The 22,420-nt window shown below is 46.4% G+C and overlaps 1 protein-coding gene across 2 annotated transcripts; it reads left to right on the top strand.

The window, feature by feature from the left end:
- The first annotated feature begins 5,774 nt into the window (after window positions 1-5,774).
- lamtor5 (late endosomal/lysosomal adaptor, MAPK and MTOR activator 5) lies at window positions 5,775-14,285 on the top strand. 2 transcript variants are annotated; one of them, XM_078420287.1, is made up of 4 exons: window positions 5,775-5,896; window positions 10,980-11,041; window positions 13,211-13,328; window positions 14,111-14,285. In XM_078420287.1, the coding sequence occupies exons 1-4, from the start codon at window positions 5,862-5,864 to the stop codon at window positions 14,169-14,171; spliced, it is 276 nt and encodes a 91-aa protein (XP_078276413.1). In that variant the 5' UTR covers window positions 5,775-5,861; the 3' UTR covers window positions 14,172-14,285. The 2 variants fall into 2 exon arrangements, with proteins under 2 accessions (XP_078276413.1, XP_078276414.1); XM_078420288.1 differs by lacking the exon at window positions 5,775-5,896 and adding an exon at window positions 5,967-6,051.
- Window positions 14,286-22,420: the final 8,135 nt, after the last annotated feature.

Below are 22,420 nucleotides of genomic sequence, written 5' to 3'. Positions count from 1 at the left end.
GCAACCGGGAGATCAGGTGGACTGAGCGAAGGTGTTCAACGAAATGATCGCCCAGTCTATATTTGGTCTTGCTGATATATGAGTCCACATCTTGAACAACGGATACAGTAAATGAGGTTGGATGAGATGCAAGTGAACCTCTGCCTGACCCAAAAGAACTGTCAGGGTCCCTGGACAGATTTGAGGGAGGACGTAGAGCGACAGGTGTTGCATCTTCAGCGGTTGCAGTGGAAGGTACCTGGGGAGGGGGTGGTTAAAGGGAGGATGCGTTAACCAGGGAGTTGTAGTAGGACCGGTTTCTGCAGAAGGCGGAAAGGGGTGGAGATGGGAAGATGTGACTAATGGTGAGATCCCATTGGAGGTGGTGATAATGTTGGAGGATTATGTTTTGTTTGCGACGGCTGATGGGGTGAAAGGTGAGGACTAGGGTCACCCTGTTCCTGTTGTGACTAGGGGAATGGGGAGCAAGGGCAGAGCTGCGGGTTACCAAAGAGACAAGAGTGAGGGCCTCATCTATGAGAGAAGAGGTAAACTACCGTTCATTAACGAATGAGGTAGTCTCGGATGCCCTGTATGGAACACCTCATCTTGGGCGCAGGTGCGGCATAGACGGAGGAATTGGGAGTGGGGGATGGGGTCTTTGAGGAAGCAGGATGGGAAGGAGTGCAGTCGAGACAGTTGTGGGAGTTAGTGGGTTTGTAATCTCCTACTTACCCTTGGACCATGATCCCACAGATGAGCACCAGGCCACAATCTCTCAGACCAGCTCTGATTTAATCACGGTCTTCCTTCACAGCCTCCTCCCACATCATTCCCCAGCCCAGCACGGCCCGGTTTTACTTTCTCCCCAAAATCCATAAACACAACTGCTCTGGCAGAATCACTGCCTGCTCCTGCCCCACTGAAATGATTTCCACTTACCTCGACTCCATCCTATCACCCCTGGTCCAATCTTCCCCGACCTATGTCCAAGACACCTAACACGCCCTTCGTCTCTTTACTGACTTCCGTTTAAAGGCCCGCACTCCCTCATCTTTACTATGGATGTCCAGTCACAAAGCCCGTCCAATCCTGACCTCGGCTACTGTCCGTGTGGAGTTTGCACGTCTCCATGTGACTGCGTAGCATTTCTCCGGTTTCCTTCCACATCCCAAAGACGTGCGGGTTGATTGGTTAATTGACCTCTGTAAATTGCCCCTAGTGTGTAGGGAGTGGATATGAAAGTGGGGGAAAGTGGAACTAGTGTGAACGGGGGATCGATGGCCAGAATGGACTCAGTAAGCCAAAGGGCAGGTTAGCATGCTGTATCTCAAAACTAAACAAACTTTTTTCCTCCCAAATGTGGTCACCAAACACAGTTGATCTGTACTCTGAAATAGCATGTTGCATCCTGTCTTTTATAGAGCATTGAAGACGAGTAGGAACACAATTCTATGCTGAATATGATGTCAACTTCCAGGCATCCCCTCTGCATGCACGTGATTCAGACCTCTCCTTTCCATGCATATCCATATTTAGGATTATTGTTTTCACATGTACCGAGGTTCAGTGAAAAGCTTTGTTTTGCATGGTGTCCAATTAGATCAGAGATATCAGACATTGATGCAATCAAGTCAAACTCAAGTACAATAGATTGAGCAAAGAGTGCAGAATATAGTTCTCAGCATTGTAGCGCATCAGTTCCACAGACAAAGTCCAATGTCACAATAGGGTAGAAGAGAATCGGACGGTACCCTAGCTTATGGAAGAACCGTTCAGAAACCTGATAACTAAGGGGAAGAGACTGAGTCTGCTGGAGGCTTTATTTAAAGAGTTGGATTTTTTTAAATTTGTAAAAAGCGTGCAGAAAACAAATTATTTTTCTACATCTGTCATTTCTCAGTAAAAAGCATGGATACATTAGAAAAAATTGTTGGTTAATATATTCCCTAAACTGTAGATCCTGTGATTGATGGGAAGTAGCAGCGTTCAGCTCACATAACACAGATACGAGGTCGGCTATTAACTGTACAGCAGAATGGGGAGATGAACAGTAGGGAGCAGTCATCGATACCACTGACAGAGATGTTGATGCAGATTCCTCTCTGCACAATCCCGGCTTGGAGATAATATTCTCCCTTCACACTGCGGGGGGTTGAATGTATTGACTTTTCTGCATTTATCAGGATGGGTCCTTTTCTTTCAAGTTTTCACGATTCTGACAAAGAACATTGTGCCTGGGAAGATAAGTGGAGCGTTCTGACAAAAGACTCATTCTTTTGTCTCTTCCATTGTCACCTCGATAGCATCTGATAGCGGGCTGGTACGACTGCTTCTTGAAGTGGAATATTAAACATTGGAGGAAGGGAAAGAGCTCTGTTATAAACCAAGTAATTCAGATTAACTGTGCACGACAGTTGGAGGAGAGGGAATGATTAGCTGAGGGGTCACACAGGAGGAGCTGGAATCCAGGTGTTAAAGATCTTGCATGGTTCACAATGTGCAAAATCTACCCTTTGTTATTTTCCTTTCATCCGCGGCACAATATATCCATTTGTATGTGTCAGTCTGAAGAAGGGTCCCGACCTGAAACATCACCTGTCCATGTTCTCCAGAGATGCTGCCTGACCCGTTGAGTTACTCCAGCACTCTGTGTCTTTTTGTTAACCATGTATTCCATCTGAGTGAAGCCACACTTTAAGGGTGGAGTGCGTGAGAGACTGCAGATGCAAAGTACCGGAGGATCTCAGCGAGTCAGGCAGCATCTGCGGAGGAAATGGTCAGACCACATTCTAGGGGCGGTAAAACTGGTACAGTGAGGTGGGGGTGTGGCAAAGCCTGGCAAGTAATAAGTGGATATAAGTGAGGGGGGGGGGGGGCAGATGGGTGGAGTAAGTGACAAAGACTGGAGGTGAAAAGGAGACAAAAGGGAGTCAGATAAGTGAAGAGAGTGGAATGTAAAGCAGAGGGAGGGAGGGATATGGGCAGATGGGGACAGGGGAGGGGAAAGAGGGGGACAAATGGGACATGTGGATGGGAGGGGGCAAACGTGAGGGGGGACTGAGAAGTAGGGTGGTTATTGAAGTGCACGGTCTTAAAAGTTATCAATGAATATAGGGTTTTTGGATAAGGCATCAATGGATATAGGGGTTCCAGATAAGGCATCAATGGATATAGGGGTTACAGATAAGGCACCAATGGATATAGGGGTTACAGATAAGGCATCAATGGATATAGGGGTTACAGATAAGGCACCAATGGATTTGGGGTTCCAGATAAGGCACCAATGGATATAGGGGTTACAGATAAGGCACCAATGGATATAGGGGTTACAGATAAAGCATCAATGGATATAGGGGTTCCAGATACGGCACAAATGGATACGGGGGTTACAGGTAAGGCACCAATGGATGCTGAGGAGTCACAGGTGAGTCTGGTGGCTACTGAGGGATTACAGGTGAGGGGTGGATGGGCACTGAATGATTACAGGTACAGATCTGTGAACAAATTTACCAGATGGCGGTGAGGGAAGATCTACCATAACCCATTAACTCCTCTTTCAAGAACAGGTGGAGTGACTGCAGGCGAGAGGCAGGTAAGGCAGGGTTTGGTGAACACCAGGTTTCAGGTGCAGTGCCAACCCTTGCTGCCTGGGCCAGCACCAACATCTAACCTCAGACTCTTTCAGCAAGCAGTAAAAGGTGAGTTGGAAATTGGAAATGGGGTGGGCTAGAGGTGGGGAAAATGGAACAAAAACATGTGACATTTTCATCTTTAATCACCAATGTTCTGGTGATAGACTGAAGAAGGGTCTCGTCCCGAAACATCACCTATTCCAGAGATGCTGTCTGACCCGTTGTGTTACTCCAGCTTTTTGTGTCTATCTTCCAGTGATAGACTAATTGTTTAGCGAGCTATAGATCTGACCAAAGGCTCTTAAAAATAAATTAAACCGATTTTAAGAGAACATGCCGATCTTTGTGAAATGGTACATTCTCCTGAGAGAGATTTTTCATTAACTTCTAAATTAGATGGTGCCCTCAACACATTGTGAACACAAAACTCCCCCATGAGAATCAGCTGTTCAGAAGTGTGTGCAGATCAGTGAAGTTCCATTAAAAAAGACATCCAATTAGATGAGGCCAAAACTGGTCCCATTTTCTGCATCTTTGATGTGTCCTGCAGCATTCTGCAATCTGATGACTTCCTCGTTAATGAGGGAGAGTTATTTGCTAATTTAAAAAGACACAAAGTGCTGGAGTAACTCAGTAGGTCAGGCGGTATCTCTGACGAACATGGATAGGTGACAATTCGGGGAGGGACATTTCTGCAGACTCATTCTTACTCCTTTAGTTTCCATTTGGACAATTCAGAGAAAATAATATTTCTAAACCCCTGAATGGGCATCTTGGAGAGTGGGAAGCAAGACAAGACCATTCTGCTGATTGGGCACTGAATGATTACAGGTACAGATTCCAGGTCCAGTTCCACACCGAGAGCCTGAAGAAGGGTCCCGACCCAAAACATCGCCAATCCATGTTCCGCAGTGATGCTACCTGACCTGCTGAGTTACTACTGTAGTTTGTGTCCTTGTGTGTATTAACCAGCAATTGTTAGTATAAGAAGATAACTGCAGATGCTGGTACAAATCGAAGGTATTTATTCACAAAATACTGGAGTAACTCAGCAGGTCAGGCAGCATCTCGGGAGAGAAGGAATGGGTGACGTTTCGGGTCGAGACCCTTCTTCAGATCAGCAACTGTCTTGTTTGTTTCTCCTACTTATACAATGACAGTCTCTTGAAAAGTTTTAGGACAGTCGGCTATAACAGGCACCACCCCCTATGGCTCGTTATAGCGAGGGTTTACTGCACTGTAGTTTTATTGCAATAATTGTCTGCTCCTACCGAGGTTTGTTCCTTTCATCCAGTTGTTCTAGTTCAAGGTGATTCCATGAGAGGCGGTTTATTCACTGCCACCTTCCTCATCCCGTGCAGTGTCACACGGAGAATCTCTGCTCTCTGGAGGTTGCAGAGTTGCGATGTGAAATGAGTTGGAGCTGTCTTAGTTGCTTAAATACAACAGACAGTTCCATGTCCACTGCCATTTCAACACCAGGAGAATCTTGGAGGAAATGTAGAAAAAATGTAAAAACACACCCTTCATATCTCCAGAACTAAGGAGGGTTTGTGCAGATAGCAAAGAAAAGATAGAACTGTATAAGCTATATAAATAATGGAGTAGGAAAGTACCTCAGATGCTGGTTTACATCGTAGATAGACAGAAAAAGCTGGAGTAACTCAGCGGGTCAGGCAGCATCTCTAGAGTACATGGATAGTTGACGTTTCAGGTTAGAAACCTTCTTCGGACTAGTGTGTTGGATGCTGTATTTAATGGAAAAGTGTAGAGAGAGCTTGGTACTGTATTTAATAGTGCTTTCTTTGGGAATGTCTGATATGAAAGATCAGTGGGAGATTGTCCTCTTTGAGGGAAATGTATTATTTAGTGCCCAGCAGTATAAATGGATGAATGGAATAGTGTAGAGGAGAGAGAGAGAGTGAGGAGAGAGAGCGAGTGAGGAGAGGGAGAGAGTGAGGAGAGAGAGAGCGAGGAGAGAGAGAGAGTGAGGAGAGAGAGAGAGAGGAGGGAGAGAGCGAGGAGAGAGAGAGAGTGAGGAGAGAGAGAGAGTGAGGAGAGAGAGAGAGTTGGAGAGAGTGAAGTGGGAGAGAGTGAGGAGAGGGTGTGGGGGGAGGAGGGGGTGGAGGAGGGGGGGGGGGCAGTGCGGACGCAGGCGGGGCAGCGCTGGGCTGCGGACGCGGAAGGGTTAGCGTCATGTGACAGCGGGTCATGTGACGCGTGGATCACGTGTGTGGCGGGCGCGCGATGGAAGCGGTGCTGGAGCAGCAGCTGCGGGAGACGTGAGCGGGGGGGGCGGGGGGGGGGGAGAGACACAGACTGTGTGGGGGGGGGGGACTGAGGCAGAGCGGGGCCTTGTCGTCTCCTGCCCGCGGGAGGCCGCCCAGTGCCCGTGAGGCCGCGCCGCTCTCCACGCCCCCGGGAACAGCACCCTTGGGTGGGTTGGGGTGTGGGCGCTTCGCAGGGTATAGTGAGTTCCCCAGGGTGGGGTGGGTGCTGTGGTGCGGGCACCCCAGGGTGGGGTGGGTGCTGTGGTGCGGGCACCCCAGGGTGGGGTGGGTGCTGTGGTGCTGGCACCCCAGGGTGGGGTGGGTGCTGTGGTGCGGGCACCCCAGGGTGGGGTGGGTGCTGTGGTGCTGGCACCCCAGGGTGGGGTGGGTGCTGTGGTGCGGGCACCCCAGGGTGGGGTGGGTGCTGTGGTGCGGGCACCCCAGGGTGGGGTGGGTGCTGTGGTGCGGGCACCCCAGGGTGGGGTGGGTGCTGTGGTGCTGGCACCCCAGGGTGGGGTGGGTGCTCTGGTGCTGGCACCCCAGGGTGGGGTGGGTGCTGTGGTGCTGGCACCCCAGGGTGGGGTGGGTGCTCTGGTGCGGGCACCCCAGGGTGGGGTGGGTGCTCTGGTGCGGGCACCCCAGGGTGGGGTGAGTGCTGTGGTGCGGGCACCCCAGGGTGGGGTGGGTGCTCTGGTGCGAGCACCCCAGGGTGGGGTGGAGTCCATTGTGGCAGTGGGGAGAGTGGAGACGGGTTCAGGGGGTGTGGGAGGGGTGAAGGTTAGTGCAAACAGTTCCCCAGCACTAAGCTGACACTGCCAGCTGTTGTCCTGGACTTGGGTACCTGGCCATAATGTCAGGGTGTGAAGATGTGATGAATCTTGCAAGATCATAAATTATAAAATGTAGGATATCATGAGCCAATGCATCTAATAGGACTCATTCTGATAGGAAATTGATTGTATAGTATTGTCGAAATGATTGCAATGGTGCATTGCCTGCCAGGCCCTAGGTTCACCTCACTGCACCCCATGGGTTATGCCTCACTTGTTAATACTTGTGCGGCTGGCACAGCGGTAGATTTGCTGCCTTACAGCACCAGAGACCCGGGTTCGATCCTGACCAAAGGTCCTGTCTATAAGGAGTTTGTACATTCTCCCTGTGACACCATGGGTTTTCTCTGGGAACTCCCATTTCCTCCCATATTCCAAAATGTGTGGGTTTGTAGGTTAATTGGCTTCTGTAAATTGATCCGAGTGTGTAGGTTAGAACTAGTATACAGGTGATCGATGGCTGGCACACACACTGGGATGTACCTCTAAATGTGTAGGAAGGAACTGCAGATGCTGGTTTAAACCGACGATAGGCACAAAAAGTTGGAGTAACTCAGCGGGTCAGACAGCATCTTTAGAGAAAAGGAATAAGTGACATTTCAGATCTTGACCCAAACGTCACCTATTCCTTTTCTCCAGAGATGCTGTCTGACCCGCTGAGTTACTCCAGCTTTTTGTGTCTTTCATGGTTAGAGACTTGACGTTGGAAATGTATGGCCAGAAAGGGCGGTAGAAACAGATTTGCTGTTGTAATAGAAACATAGAAAATAGGTGCAGGAGGAGGCCATTTGGCCCTTTGAGCCAGCACCGCAATTCATTGTGATCATGGCTAATCATCCACAATCAGTAACCTGTGCCTGCCTTCTCCCCATATCCCTTGATTCCACTAGCCCCTAGAGCTCTATCTAACACTCTTTTAAATTCATCCAGTGAATTGGCCTCCACTGCCTTCTGTGGCAGAGAATTCCACAAATTCACAACTCTGGGTGAAAAGGTTTCTTCTCACCTCAGTTTTAAATGGCCTCCCCTTTATTCTTAGACTGTGTCCCCTGGTTCTAAACTCCCCCAACATTGTATACGTCTCCATAAGATCCCCTCTTATCCTTCTAAACTCCAGTGAATACAAGCGTAGTCTTTCCAATCTTTCCTCATACGACAGTCCCTCCATCCTAGGGATTAACCTCGTGAACCTATGCTAAACTGCCTCAATAGCATGGACGTCCATCCGCAACTTAGGAGACCAAAACTGCACACAATACTCCAGATGTGGTCTCACCAGGGCCCAATACATCGGCAGAAGGACCTCTTTGCTCCTCTACTCAAATCCTCTTGTTATGAAGGCCAACAAGCTATTAGCTTCACTGCCTGCTGTACCTGCATGCTTACTTTCAGTGACTGGTGTACAAGGACATCAGGGTCTCGTTGCACTTCCCCTTTACCTAATCTGGCACCATTGAGATAATAATCTGCCTTCTTATTTTTGCCGCCAAAGTGGAAAACCTCACATTTATCCACATTATACTGCATCTGCCCACTCACTCAACCTGTCCAAGTCATCCTGCAACCTCCTAACATCCTCTTCGCAGTTCACACTACCACCCAGCTTTGTGTCATCCGCAAACTTGCTAGTGTTACTTCTAATTCCATCATCCAAATCATTAATATATATGGTAAATAGTTGTGGCCCCAGCCCCAGTGTCTTTCTTAGTTGCGGCACTCCACTCGCCACTGCCTGCCATTCTGAAAAGGACCGTTTATTCCTACTCTTTGTTTCCTGTCTGCTGACCAATTCTCTATCCATGTCAATACCCTACCCCCAATACCATGTGCTCTAATTTTGCCCACTAATCTCCTGTGTGGAACCTTATCAAAGGTTTTCTGAATGTACAGATAAACTATATCCATTGGCTCTCCTTCATCCATTTTACTTGTCACATCCTCAAAAAATTCCAGAAGATTAGTCAAGCAGGATTTCCCCTTCATAAATCCATGCTGACTTGGACCAATTATTTTACAGCTATCCAAATGTGCCATTATTACCTCTTTAATAATTTACTCCAGCATCTTCCCCACCACTGATGTCAGGCTAACTGGTCTATAATTCCCCGTTTTCTCTCTCGCTCCTTTCTTGAAAAGTGGGATAACATTAGCTATCCTCCAATCCACAGGAACTGATCCTGAATCTATTGGACTGGAAAATGATCACCATTGCATCCACAATGTCTTGAGCCACCACCTTGAGTACCCTGGATGCAGATCATCAGGCCCTGGGGATTTATCAGCCTTCAGTCCCATCAGTCTACCCAATACTATTTCTCGCCTAATGCAAATTTCTTTCAGTTCCTCTGTCTCCCTTGATCCTCTGTCCACTAGTACATCTGGGAGATTGTTTGTGTCTTTCTTAGTGAAGACAGATCCAAAGTACCTGTTAAACTCTTCCACCATTTCCTTGTTGCCCATAATAATTTCATCCGTTTCTGCCTTCAAGGGACCCACATTTGTCTTTACTAATCTTTTTCTCTTAACATACCTAAAGAAGCTTTTACTGTCCTTCTTTATATTCTTGGCCAGCTTCGCTTCGTACCTCATCTTTTCAGCCCATATTGCCCTTTTTGTTACCTTCTGTTGTCCTTTGAAAGTTGCCCACTCCTCTGGCTTCCCGCTACTCTTTGCTCTTTTGTACATCTTTTCTTTTAGTTTTATTGCATCTCTAACTTCCCTTGTCAGCCACGGTTGCCTCTTACTCCCCTTAGAATCTTTTTTCCACTTTGGAATTAAATGATCCTGCATCTTCTGGATTATGCCCAGAAATTCCTGCCATTGCTGTTCCTCCATTCGTGCTTGGATCCTTTTCCATTCGATCTTGGCCAGCTTCTCTCTCATGCCTTCATTGTTCACTTTGTTCAACTGCAACACTGACATTCCTGGTTTAACCTTCTCCCTCTCAAATTGCAGATTAAAACTAATCATATTATGGTCACTACCTTCAAGTGGTTCCTTTACCTTGAGTTCCCTTATTAAATCTGGTTCATTGAACAACACTAAATCCAGAATTGCCTTCTCTCTGGTAGGCTCCAGTACAAGCTGCTCCAAGAATCTCGGAGGCACTCTACAAACTCCCTTTCTTGGGGTCTAGAACCAACCTGATTTTCCTAGTCTACCTGCATATTGAAACCCCCCATAACCACAGTGGCATTACCTTTGTTACATGCCAATTTCAACTCCTGCTGCAACTTACACCTTACATATATATAAGAAAATAACTGCAGATGCTGGTACAAATCGATTTATTCACAAAATGCTGGAGTAACTCAGCAGGTCAGGCAGTATCTCGGGAGAGAAGGAATGGGTGACGTTTTGGGTCGAGACCCTTCTTCAGACTGAAGAAGGGTCTCGACCCGAAACGTCACCCATTCCTTCTCTCCCGAGATATGCTGCCTGACCTGCTGAGTTACTCCAGCATTTTGTGAATAAATCGACTTACACCTTACATCCAGGCTACCGTTTGGGGGGTCTGTAGATAACTCCCATTAGTGTCTTCTTACCGTTACAATTCCTCAACTCTATCCACAGTAACTCTACATCGTCAGTCCCAATGTCACCCCTTGCAAGGGACTGAATTCCATCCCTCACCAACAGAGCTACCCCACCTCCCCTGCCCACCTGCCTGTCCTTTCTATAGGACGTATAACCTTGAATATTCAGTTCCCAGTCCTGATCCTTCTGCAGCCACGTCTCCGTAATCCCCACAATGTCATACCTACCAATCTCTAACTGAGCCTCAAGTTCATCCACTTTACTTCTTATACTTCGCGCATTCATATATAGTACTTTTAATCCTTTGCTCATCTCAGCTTACACATCGATTCCTATTACACGGTCATTCTCTCCTATTGCTTTGTGAGCTTTCTGTCCCGTTAATTATGGGGCTTTTCTTAATTATTCCTATACTCTCTTTCCCTTAACTCCATCATTGTCAATCCCATTTGAAATGTATGTGAAAGTAACTTTGAGCTGTTGAGAATTAAATGAAATAACTGGCACCGATGCCCAGGCGTTAAATGGTCACAGTGTGCAGGATTATTTCATGATTCCAGTCCATGGCATGGATCTGAGGAATGGAGTTAAGAGTTAATGTAACAATGGGCTGATACAGCATGAAGTATGGCGTTGAGCTGGAGATGTGACCAGTGAAAACCCTACCTATTGCTCCCTACGGATCTCCATATTGGAGAAGGCTCTTACATTTTTTTTCTGATTGACAGGATGAAGAACCCTGCCATTATCGGAGTCCTCTGTGCTGATGAACAGGGCCTTAACCTGGGCTGTAAGTACTGGGCTGCATTGATCACAAACCAGAGGTCACAAATCCCCTGGGTCACAGACCTCTTGTTAAAATAGCGCCCTTCCACCTCAACCTTCTGTGAGCCTGTTTTAAATCCAACATACCAAGTCACTTTGGTTCTTGTGCAGCTTAATCTTTCTAGATCGGTCTACCATGTGGGAACTTTGTGAAATGCCTTATTAAGATCCAGGTAGATAACATCCACATCTCTACCCTCAACAGTCACCGTCGTCACTTCAAAATGACTCGTTAGTAAGAAGAAGGGTCTTGACCCAAAACTCCACCTATTCCTTTTCTCCAGAAATGCCTCACCCGCTGAGTTACTCCAGCTTTTTCTGTCTATCTTTAGTAAGACGTGACCTGCTGTGGGCAAAGCCATGCTGACTCTCCATAATGAACCATTCTTTTCCAAATGTGAGTAAATCCTATCTCGAAGAATCCTCTCCGAGGGTCACCTGCCTATAATTCACTAGATTAACTCTACTTCCCTTCCTAAACAAAGGAACAACATTAGCTATTCTCAGTCCTCTGAGACCTCGCCTGTGACAAGGGAAAGTGCAAAGATCTTTGTCATGGCTCCCACAATCTCCTCTCTTGCCTCGATAATGTGGGATAGATCCCATTTGTTTACCTTAATGCTTTACAAGAGACCAACAGCACCACTCTCTTGATCTCAGTCTGAGCTCATCGGTGTACTGCATTCTGAGCTCAATGTCCCCTCCTAGTTCAGTACCTCACCTATATCCTGACTCTAAGCATAAATTCCCTCCTTTAACCTTGAGCAGTCCTACCTTCTTAGTTTCCCTCATTTTTAAAGTATGTACACTTTAGGATTTTCTTTAATCTGTCCTTCGAAATCGATACAATTAAGACCTTTGGACAGATAAATGGATAGGAAGGATTTAGAGGGTGAAACAAGGAACTGATGATGCTGGTTTACAAAAATGACAAAGTGCTGGAGTAACACAGCATCCTTGGAGAACATGGATAGGTGACGTTTCAGGTTTGGACCCTTCAAAACGTTTTAGGGGGCTATTGGCAAAATGCAGGCAAATGTGACTAGCCGAGATGCCGACTTGTTGGGCATGGACAAGGTGGGCTGAAGGGCCTGTTTCTCTGCTGTATGGCTCTATGCATTCCTGCATCTGCACAAAATACCTGTCGCAGTGTCGTGATTCAGCCCCTCATTGAGCTATATAGCATGGAAACGGACCCTTCAGCCCAACTTACCCTTGCCTTCCAACATACCCCATCTACACTCGTCCCACCTGCCTGCGTTTGGCCCATATACTAACCCTTTCCTATTCATGTACCTGTCTAAATGTTTCTTAAGTGTTGCAAAAGTACCTGCCTTCTCTGGCAGCCCATTCCATACACCCACCTTTTCTGTAAAAAAAAGTCACCCCTCAGGTTCCTATTAAATCCTCCCCCCCCCCCGCCCCCCTCACCTGAAACCTATGTCCTCTTGTTCTCATTTACCCTACTCTGGGCAAAAGACCTGTAAATCTTACATCCTCGTAAATCTTCTCTGCACCCTTTCCAACTTGACAACTTCTTTCCCATAACATGGTGACCGAAACTGAATACAATATTCTAAATGTGGCTTCACCAATGTCTCATATAACTGTAACATAACCTCCCAACTTCCATACTCAATACTCTGACTGATGAAGGTCAATATGCCAAAAGCCTTTTTGACCATCTTATTAAATTCCATCAACCTTCAGCCCACCTGCTCAACCGATCATGATCCTACTGCAAATTTTGACAACCACCTTCACTATCTACAATACCACCCACTTTAGTGACATCTGCAAACTTGCTAATCATGCCTTGTAGGTCCTCATCCAAATCATTGATATTGATGACAAACATCAATGGGCCTAGCACCGAATTCTGAGCCACACCAATAGTCACAGGCCTCCAGTCTGAAAAATAACCTTCCACCATCACCCTCTGCTTCCTTCCATAAAGCCAATTTTCTATCCATTCAGCTATCTCCTTGGCTCCCTTGTGAGTAGCCTACCATGTGGAACCTTGTCAAATGCTCCCCTGAGAACGATTGGCACGACAGTCCTGATTGTCCCATTGCTTGGTGTCATGGGCAGTGTAACTCCTGGTCAGATTTGACTTGTTTCGTTCTGTCCCCAGGTCGTGGCTCGCTGATTGATGAGCATGCGGGTGTAGTCTCTGTTCTTGCGCAGCAAGCAGCAAAGCTCACCACCGACCCGACTGATATGCCTGTCATTTGCCTGGAGTCAGATAATGGGTGAGCTTTAATGGGTGACAATTACATTACTGGATTCTTGTTGGCTTTGTCTTTAATATTGCTGGGTTCTGGAAGGTTCCTTTCACCCTGCCAGCTTCTCCCCACTCTAGTCAGCATTCATTGAAACGTTTGAAAATAAATCAGGGTGTAATGCTGCGGTGTGTTGCGAACAGCTTGAGATCTTGGAACGATTGCTGCTGTTGAGGTTCATCAACCAAGATCATTTGAGGCACGTCGGCAGAGTTGGGGGCAGTGACAAGGAAGAGGAATACATTGGGTAGAAGTGAGGAATAATTGCCTGCCAGTGCTGAAGGATAATTCTGGTGTTACATTTATTTGCTTTTCATGAGTTTGGGAAGCCACAGAGCATGTCAAAGGCCATGAAAGGTGCTTCAGTTTGCAAGGCCCAAGGCATTGGTATTGAGCAGGTCAACTGCCTGGTCTTGTGGGAGGGATAAACACTGGCTAGACTTATGGGGAGAGGCCCAGCTACTCTGACTGGTGTCACAAATTGTCATCTGGACACAAGAGATTCGAGTGCCAGGCAGTGTTGATGAAGTACAGCACTGTGCTGGAATTGACAGCAGGGGCAGTGTTTTTGCATCTCTGGAGTGAATCTTGAACCCACAAGTCACTGACTTGGCCATTCTTGTTGTCACTGAACTAGGAATAAATTGATGTGAGAGGCTGGTGTGACTAGATAGATTTTCCATCTGCAATGTCTAATAAATAACTTGCCTGAGTTTGCAGAAAGCTTATTCGTTCATTGATTCCATCCCCAGGAACATCATGATACGGAAACATGGAAGCATCACCATTGCTGTGCATAAGATGACGGTGTGAAGAGGTGACATTTGATTATTTGAAGCATGGAATGTTGTCCCATGGTCTCTGCTGTGTGCAGATTTGTGTCACTGCTCGTGACCTAGATTGTGTACCAGCACACTGGTACTCTGGGGGGGGGGGGGGGGGGGGGGGGGGAGTGAAAAGGAAAACTGTTTCTGATCTTTGAGTTAGGAATTAAATGCAAACTAAGCTTAAGTGTGCAATTTTCATTATTCTGTTCTGGTGATGGAAAGTCTACGAAACATGGATTTTCCCTGGTTTTTTTCCCATAAAAGGAGTTGCTTTGTTTAGTGTTAGATTTGGTGGGTTTAGTCCTGCATAGCAAAGAAAGGGCCCTTCGGCCCCACTCTTCCCTGCTGTCCGAGATGCCTATCCATGCTATGCCCATTTCCCTATATCCCTCTATTAATCTCTTATTCAAGTGTAGGTGCTTCCTGGGTTGTAAACATAGAGCAGGTAAAGTCAGGAACAGGACCTTCGGCCCACATTGTCTGTGCTGAACATGATGTCAAGTTAAACTAATCCCCTCTCCTGCATGTGATCCAATAGCAGGCAGAGGAAATTAGTTTAAATTGGCATTCATGTTCAGCACAGACATTGAGGCTGAAGGGCCTGTTCCTGTGCTGTAGTGTTCTATGTAATCCAAAATGATTAGATTAATGTTTGAAATGTTCTTACGATACTGTTTAAAAATATACAACACTTGAGGCTCAGAATCTGAAACCATGGTAATGTTCTATTCAAAACGCAAAGTGCAGGAACAACTCAATGGGTTCAAAGGTGTGATGGGTTTGTAGGTAAATTGGCCACTGTTAATTGTCTCTGGTGTACAGGGAGTGGATGAGAAAGTGAGATAACATAGAACTAGTGTCAGCGTGGGCAGGCCTATTTCCATGCTGTATCTCTAAACTAAAATAAACGAATGTTTCCACCACCAGAGGGCAAAGCAAGACTAAGTCATTGTCTCCAATATAACGTGCTCTCCAAATCTGAAATGGCTGTCCAGAATTAGACATTTGGACGAGCACCTTTAAACAGGATGTTCTCGGGTGGAACTGTCACTGATTTAGTTAGTTATTATCCATCAGAAATTGAAGCAGCATTAGGGCTTGAAGTAATCTGGGGTTTACATCCACACTGTTTGTTAGAGCTTTTGAATTATGTTTAAATCTGCAATCAGAACCTGGTATCAGTAAAGGTAACCATGAAGCTGTTCAGCAAAAAACAATGTTGGAAGATCTTAGAGGGTCGGGCAGCATCTCTGAAGACCAAGGATAGGTGACGTTTTGGGGTGGGGCCCTTCAGACTGATTGTAAGGACGGGGGGGGGGGGGGGGGGGGGGGTGGGTGGGAGGGGCGAGAGGGGCAGGAAAGAAATCTGGAAGACCATTGATAGTCAAGTCAAGTCAAGTCAATTTATTTGTATAGCACATTTAAAAACAACCCACGTTGACCAAAGTGCTGCACATCTGACCAGGAAAAAAAGAAACATACAGTGGCAGGCAGCCAAACACAACGGCGCGGCCATCTTGAACAAAATGTTAATTCAATCACCCACAGTCCAACAATAAAAGCACTAAACAGGCACCCAAATTACCCAACCCCAAAAACACCCCAAAACACAGTCCAACAATAGAAGCATTAAATAGGCATTCAAATCACACACCCCAAAAACCCCCAAAAACACAGTCCAACAATAAAAGCATCAAACAGGCACTCAAACCACCCAACCCCAAAAACACACAAAAAAGAAACATCCATCAAAGAAACATCCATCACAGTGAGTCTCCTCCAGTCCTCTCCTCACTGTGATGGAAGGCCACAATGTCTTTCCCTTCTCCTGCTGTCCTCGCCCGCAGTCAGGTTGTTGTGGTTGCAGGCCGCACCGGACGGTCCACAGCGGGCCAAGCCCAAGGCGCGTCGCGTCGCAGCCGCTCCCGCAGCCTCCGAAGACGGCCGGCTCCGCTGATGATAAGTCCGATCCGGGGCGGGCGAACACGCTGCTGCCGCTGTTGTTGCACGTCGGGGCGGTCGTGGCTCCCGACATTGAAGCCCCCGCCCAGCAGAGAAATATCCCGCGGCCATCCTAGGCCGCGCCGGACGGTGAAATGTCCGCGCCCCAAGCCCCGCGATCCGGGGCGGGCGAACACGCTGCCGCTGCCGGAGCTCCCGATGTCGGCATCCACGCGGCCCGAGCCTAAGGCGAGTCGCAGCCGCACCCGCAGCCTCCGAAGACGGCCGGCTCCGGTGGTGGTAAGTCCGATCCACGGACTTGGATGGTAAGTCCGATGGAGTCCGACAGCTCCAGGAGTTGGGCCGATGGTAGGCCGCAGCAGGAACGGAGACACGGCCCAGAAAACAAAGGTCGGGTCTCCGTTCTGAAGGGACACATATTTACAGTGTTAGTTTCCCCCTCCCCCCCACATACACACATAGTACACGAACACAAAAACACCACATCACAACTACAATTAAGACCAAAAAAAAAACAACAAAAACACAAAGACAAATGGACCGCAGGTGAGCGGCAGCTGCTAGGGCAGTGCCGCCATTTTGCTAAGGTGGAATGGGAAACAATGCTGGAGGAACTCGGGTCAGGCAGCATCTGTGGAGAAAATAGACACGATGTTTTCTTAAGGAGCGGAACTAGGCCATTCGCCCCTCTGAGTATTCCGCCATTAATCATGGGTGATCTATCTTTCCCTCACAACCCCATTCTGCCTTCTCCCCATAACCCTTGACATCCTTACTAATCAAGAATCTGTCAATCTCTGCCTTAAAAATACCCAATGACTTGGCCTTAAACCATCTGTGATAATGAATTCCACAGAGTCACCACCCACTGACTAAAGAAATCTCTTCTCAGCTCCTTTCTAAAGGTGTGTCTTTTTATTCTGATGTTATGCTCTCTGGTCCTTTGGGTCATGACCCTTCAGACTGATGGAGTAGTGATGGAGACTGATGGAGGAGGGAAGGGGTGGGGTAAGGAATAGGTGAATTTGGGTGACATGTCAGATGGAGAGAAGGGTGGAGATTGTAACCAGTGCTATCACCACCAGCCTTGGTTAATGTCTTCTCCCTTCTTCAGACCATGATGCTGGTTTAGTCATGGCCTGCTCCAGTAAATCCAACATATAAAAATGAAAGAGGCTGCAGAGAGGGTGGGCTCACCCTGATGCATCACAGGCACAGCCCTCACTGTCATCGAAAGCATATACATGAGGTGTTGCCTCAGGAAGGCAGTGTCTAACACCAAGGATCTTCACCATCCAGACCTTCTCTTCTCTCTGTCACTGTCGGGCAGGAGGTACAGAAGCCTCAAGTCCCACACCACCAGGTTCAGGAACAGCTACTTTCCTACATCCATCAGTTTTTAAACCAACCTACACAACCCTAATCCCACCTCAGCAACGGTGCTCGATGGACCACCTCTTGCACCACCGTGGACTTTTTTGTTCTAATTTACTTTTGCACACTTTCATTTTATATGCTGCAGAATTTGAGTTGTTTTTGTGTGTTATCAGAGTCTATGTGCCTGGGATCCATTGTACCTGTACCTCACTGGACTTGTGCACATGACATACTTGATGGTGAAAGTAAATAAACAAGTTCATGCTTGTTATTTGGGAAGGAGCCCTAGTTTCCTTACCTAACCAAGCTTGCATATTTCTTCAGTCACTCTCTCACTAAACCGCTGTGAGAAGGTGCTTCAGAATGTTGGAACGAATATGGGACTGCAGATGCTGTCATATCTGGAGCTAAAAACCTGCTGGAGGAGCTCTATAGATAGCAGAAGGAAGGGCAATTCGGTTACCCATTGAGTTTCTCCAGCAGTTGCTTTTGCTCCAAGATTTAGAAGGAATTGCAGATGCTGGTTTACCAAAAAAAAGCTTGAAGTGCTGGAGTATCTCAGCATGTCAGGTGGCATTGCTGGAGAACGTGGATAGGTGACGTTTTGGATCGGGATCCTTCTTGAGACTGATGAGAAGATAGATTTTTCATATTAGTCAAGCAACAAACATTAAGTATTTGCCCCTCAAACCACTATTCCCATCCTTTGGTGCTTTTTGGGCCCACTATCAGATTGGAGGGAGCTCAGATGGGGTAGATGGAGTGGTGACTAATCCAGGGACTCCTCAATGTTCACTGTTGTCCCCATAAAACATGACTTCTCAAGACAAACATGGGGAGATAGGCAGAGATAAATAGATTCTTGATTAGTACGGGTGTCAGCGGTAATGGGGAGAAGGCATGGTGGAACAGACTTGATGGGCCGAATGGTCTAATTCTGCGATCACCTTTCACCTCATGAAGGAAGTTTGAATGTTACCTGCTGCCTGTTACATTTCTGGTGAATACCAGTTGATGGCCAAAGAATTGGTTGAATTATACATTTGAGAGAACAAAAAAAAAGATGAGGGGGGAAAGATTTAATAGGAGCCTGAGGGGCATTTTTTTTCACACATGGAGCATGCTGCCAAAGGGGGTAATTGCCTCCAAATGTCTCTTTAAATGCCGCTATTGCGTACCTTCCTTCACCACCGCATGCGGCAGCGTGTTCCTGCCACTTGCTACCCCCCTGCCAGGAGGATGAGGGATGATCTTATGGAGGTGTACAAAATCATGAGAGGAATAGATCGGGTAGATGCACGGAATCTTGGGGAATCAAGAATCTGAGAACACTGGTTTAAGGTGGGGGAGGGGGGGGGAGATTTAACGGGAATCTGAGGGGTAAACTTTTTCACACAAAGTGTGGTGGGTGTTTGGAATGAGCTGCCGGAGGAGCTGGTTGAGGCAGGGTCTATTCCAATGTTGAAGAACCATTTAGACAGGTACATGGATAGGATAGGTTTAGAGGGATATGGGCCAAATGGAAGTAGATGGGACTAGTGTAGATGGGACATGTTGGTCGTTGTGCAAGTTGGGCCGAAGGCCTGGTTTCCACAATGTAGACTATGGTTGCCATTCAGAAAGATATTTAATTTCAGGTTTGCAGTATTTTCCTGTTTGTACACAGGGAAACACCAGTGGCCAGGAACGGCATCAGGCATTGTTGATTTAGTTTAGAGATGTGAAGTACATTTCCATCTTCAGTCTCTTATGTCTACAGCCCCTGGCTGGCCTTGTCAGTAGGTAAGCATGGTTCTCATTTACACAGATAAAGCTATTTTACTGCCCATTGATTATCATGTAACCTCACTGGAGATTAACCACTGGAGATTAACTCGTTATGCGATGGGTCCATTGCTAAAGAGATCATGCACTGATTTTGATCTAACTGCCAATGAGCAGATGACAAACAATCGTCCAGAAATGAAAGAATTAGCAAGAGTGCTGGAATTCAAAACATTCAGAACAAAATAAAAAATACCCAGTGAAGGCTAATGGTCGGCAAAACAAGTGATAGGCACAGTTAACAAGTTACTTGGAAAGTCTGGGTACTATCTTTCATTGTATTTGAGCAAACACCCCACGCGGACTGGGAGTAACATTCGCTGTGCCCATGGGCTAGCAACTGAGCACATCTTCCAATCCTTTTCCTGGTTTTCCCAATTTCTCTAGGTTGAATTTTCTTGCCTTAGATTTGGAAAGGACTAATCATCGCAGTTTGCAAGAACAATAAGTATCAGTAATCCAAGGTATCTGGGCATTTCAAACTTTGTCTTAGATCCTAAGGCTCCATGTTACACACTTCCCCTGGCGGCTTGATCTGGAGTTTTATCAAGGCACAGTTGTCCTGTATATCTGGTCTGGACATTCTTATGTTCTTCTGGAGGAGTGGTAGAGTTGATGTTCCATGGCTTGAAGCCATACAGTGCCAGATTCAGGAACAGCTTATTTTCTGCTGTTAATCAGACTACTAAACGATCCTCCCAAAACCTACGGATGCAGTCCTGACCTTCCAACCTATCTCATTACGGACCTTGTACTTTTTTCTGTAGCTAATGCCACAATGCTGTAACACCGTATTCTACACTCTGGTAGTTTTCTCTTTGCACTACCTGTTGTATGGCTTGATTGCATTCATGTCTTAGAAACACGGAACCACAGATGCTGGTTTACACAAAAGGATACAAAGTGCTGGAGTAACAGCAGGTCAAGCACCATCCCCGAGGCACATGGACAAGTGACCTGAAACATCGCCTATCCATGTTCTCCAGAGATGCAGCCTGACCCGCTGAGTTACTCCAGCACATTGTGTCCTTTTATAGTTTGATTTGACTGGTTAGCACACAAAAAAGAGGTTTCACTCTATCTCGGTACACGTGACAAAAATAAACCAATACCAATACCTATCCTTTATATCTAAATGAACATTCGTTCTGCAGTGTTAACTAGGTAGACCAAGCTTAGATTTAAAGGCTTGAAGATTAACAGGGAAGGAAGGATAATGGTGTAGATTTCCACAGGGACAAAGCCTCTCAGAGAATAAATTAGAGGAGATGGCGTGTGGATTTCAACACCCCAGTGGTAGACAGAAGAGGGAGAGGGTCTATAAGAGAAACAACAAAATAACGTTCAAATGAACAGTGGCCATAAATAAGTAAGGAGATGCAACAAAAGTTCAAGAGAGTCAGAGAGAGACAAAGAGTTAAGGCGTGCATCAGTGGCAGCTGTCTATTAAATGTTTAGACAAGCGGTTACAGGCAGGTAGAAGAGGATATATATGATGAGCATTTGACGGCACTGGGCCTGTACCCACTGGTGTTTAGACGAATGAGAGGGGACCTCATTGAAACGTACAGAATAGTGAAAGGCTCGGATAGAGTGGATGTGGAGAGGAGAAATTCCTCCTCATCTCCTTCCTAAAAGAACGTCCTTTAATTCTGAGGCTGACCTCTGGTCCTAGACTCTCCTATATATAGTAGGAGAGTCTAGGACCAGAGGTCAGCCTCAGAATTAAAGGACGTTCTTTTAGGAAGGAGATGAGGAGGAATTTCTTTAGTCAGAAGGTGGTGAATCTGTGGAATTCTTTGCCACAGATGGCCATGGAGCCCAAGTCAGTGGATATATTTAAGGCAGAGATTGATAGATTAGTATGGGTGTCAGAGGTTAAGGGGGGAAGGCAGGAGAATGGGGTTAGGAGGAGATCGAACCGCCATAATTGATTGTGGGAGTAGACATGATGGGCCGAAAAGGCCTAATTCTGTTCCTATCATTTGTGATTTTATGACTTTTGATCTAATTTTAGATGTTCAATTTGTAAGGTGAGGGGCTAAAAAATATAATTGTGTGTGCATTGGAATTATAGAGGTGGAGAGTCTGAAGAAGGTCCCATCCCGAAACTTTGTCCATTTACTCCAGTGATACTGCCTGACCCGCTGAGTTCCTCCGGCAGTCAATAAGCACTCTTACTCAATGGAATTGCTTTTATAACATCGCAAGGTTCCAGGCTTGAGGGGTTATGGTTCCTGGAACAGCTATGTTTCAGCAGAGAACACTGAGGGATTTAATAAAGGGATTAAGTCATAAGCAATTCTTTTCATGCCTCTGCGTAAATCTCACCAGTACGTTTCCTTTTCCATCAGTCTTGTGGGGAGTGGGGCTGATTATTTTATTTGAAAAGCCTTTTCTTAAAATTGAGACCTCGTTTATTTTTTAAATGATTAGGCACTGCATGTGATCTGTCCACAGGGCAAGAATAGGCATTTTAAGAAATAACAGCAGGGTAAAGTAAAGATAAGGAACTGCTTCAAGTTACAAAGGGAATCAGGGTGATGGACAAAAGTTAAATGGGGAGAAACACTGGACTTCACTCCCCAACAAAATGTTGAGAAAGCGTCTAACAACCTTAACGAGAATTAGATGTAAATGTTTTAGTGTTGGTTTATTAATGTCACATACCAAGATACAGTGAAAGACAGTCTGATATCCAGTTAAATCAAAGCATACTGTACATGAGTACAATCAAATCATATACAACTACAGGTAGTGCAAAGAGGAAAATTCCAGAGTGCAGAATAGTGTTATAGTGTTACAGTTTCAGGTACAAAGTACAATGTCCGTGGTGAGATAGGTTGGAAGATCGGGACTCTGACTTACAGAAGGACCATTCAGGAGGCGTGAAGGAGAGATATAGAAGGTCCTTCCTTCCCGCTGCTGAGAGACTTCACAACCAGCACTGCTCCCAGCGGACGAGTCAACAATATCAGCTAAGAACACACAACAAACTGATGACAATTTATGTATTTTTTATTTATAATGAATGATCTCTTGCTCTCTTGCTATCCACTTTGCTGCTGTAAC

The sequence above is a fragment of the Rhinoraja longicauda genome, chromosome 24, assembly GCF_053455715.1.
Source record: "Rhinoraja longicauda isolate Sanriku21f chromosome 24, sRhiLon1.1, whole genome shotgun sequence".
Classification (NCBI taxonomy): Eukaryota; Metazoa; Chordata; class Chondrichthyes; order Rajiformes; family Arhynchobatidae; genus Rhinoraja; species Rhinoraja longicauda.
Note: the sequence above shows the minus strand (reverse complement) of the source record. Positions and strands in the feature narration are given on the sequence as shown.

Coding starts and splice junctions, on each gene's coding strand:
- lamtor5 (XM_078420287.1), top strand. CDS start 5,862: ATGGAAGCGGTGCTGGAGCAGCAGCTGCGGGAGAC. Junction 5,897..10,979: donor GAGCAGCAGCTGCGGGAGAC/GTGAGCGGGGGG, acceptor TCTGATTGACAG/GATGAAGAACCCTGCCATTA. Junction 13,329..14,110: donor TGCCTGGAGTCAGATAATGG/GTGAGCTTTAAT, acceptor TTCCATCCCCAG/GAACATCATGATACGGAAAC.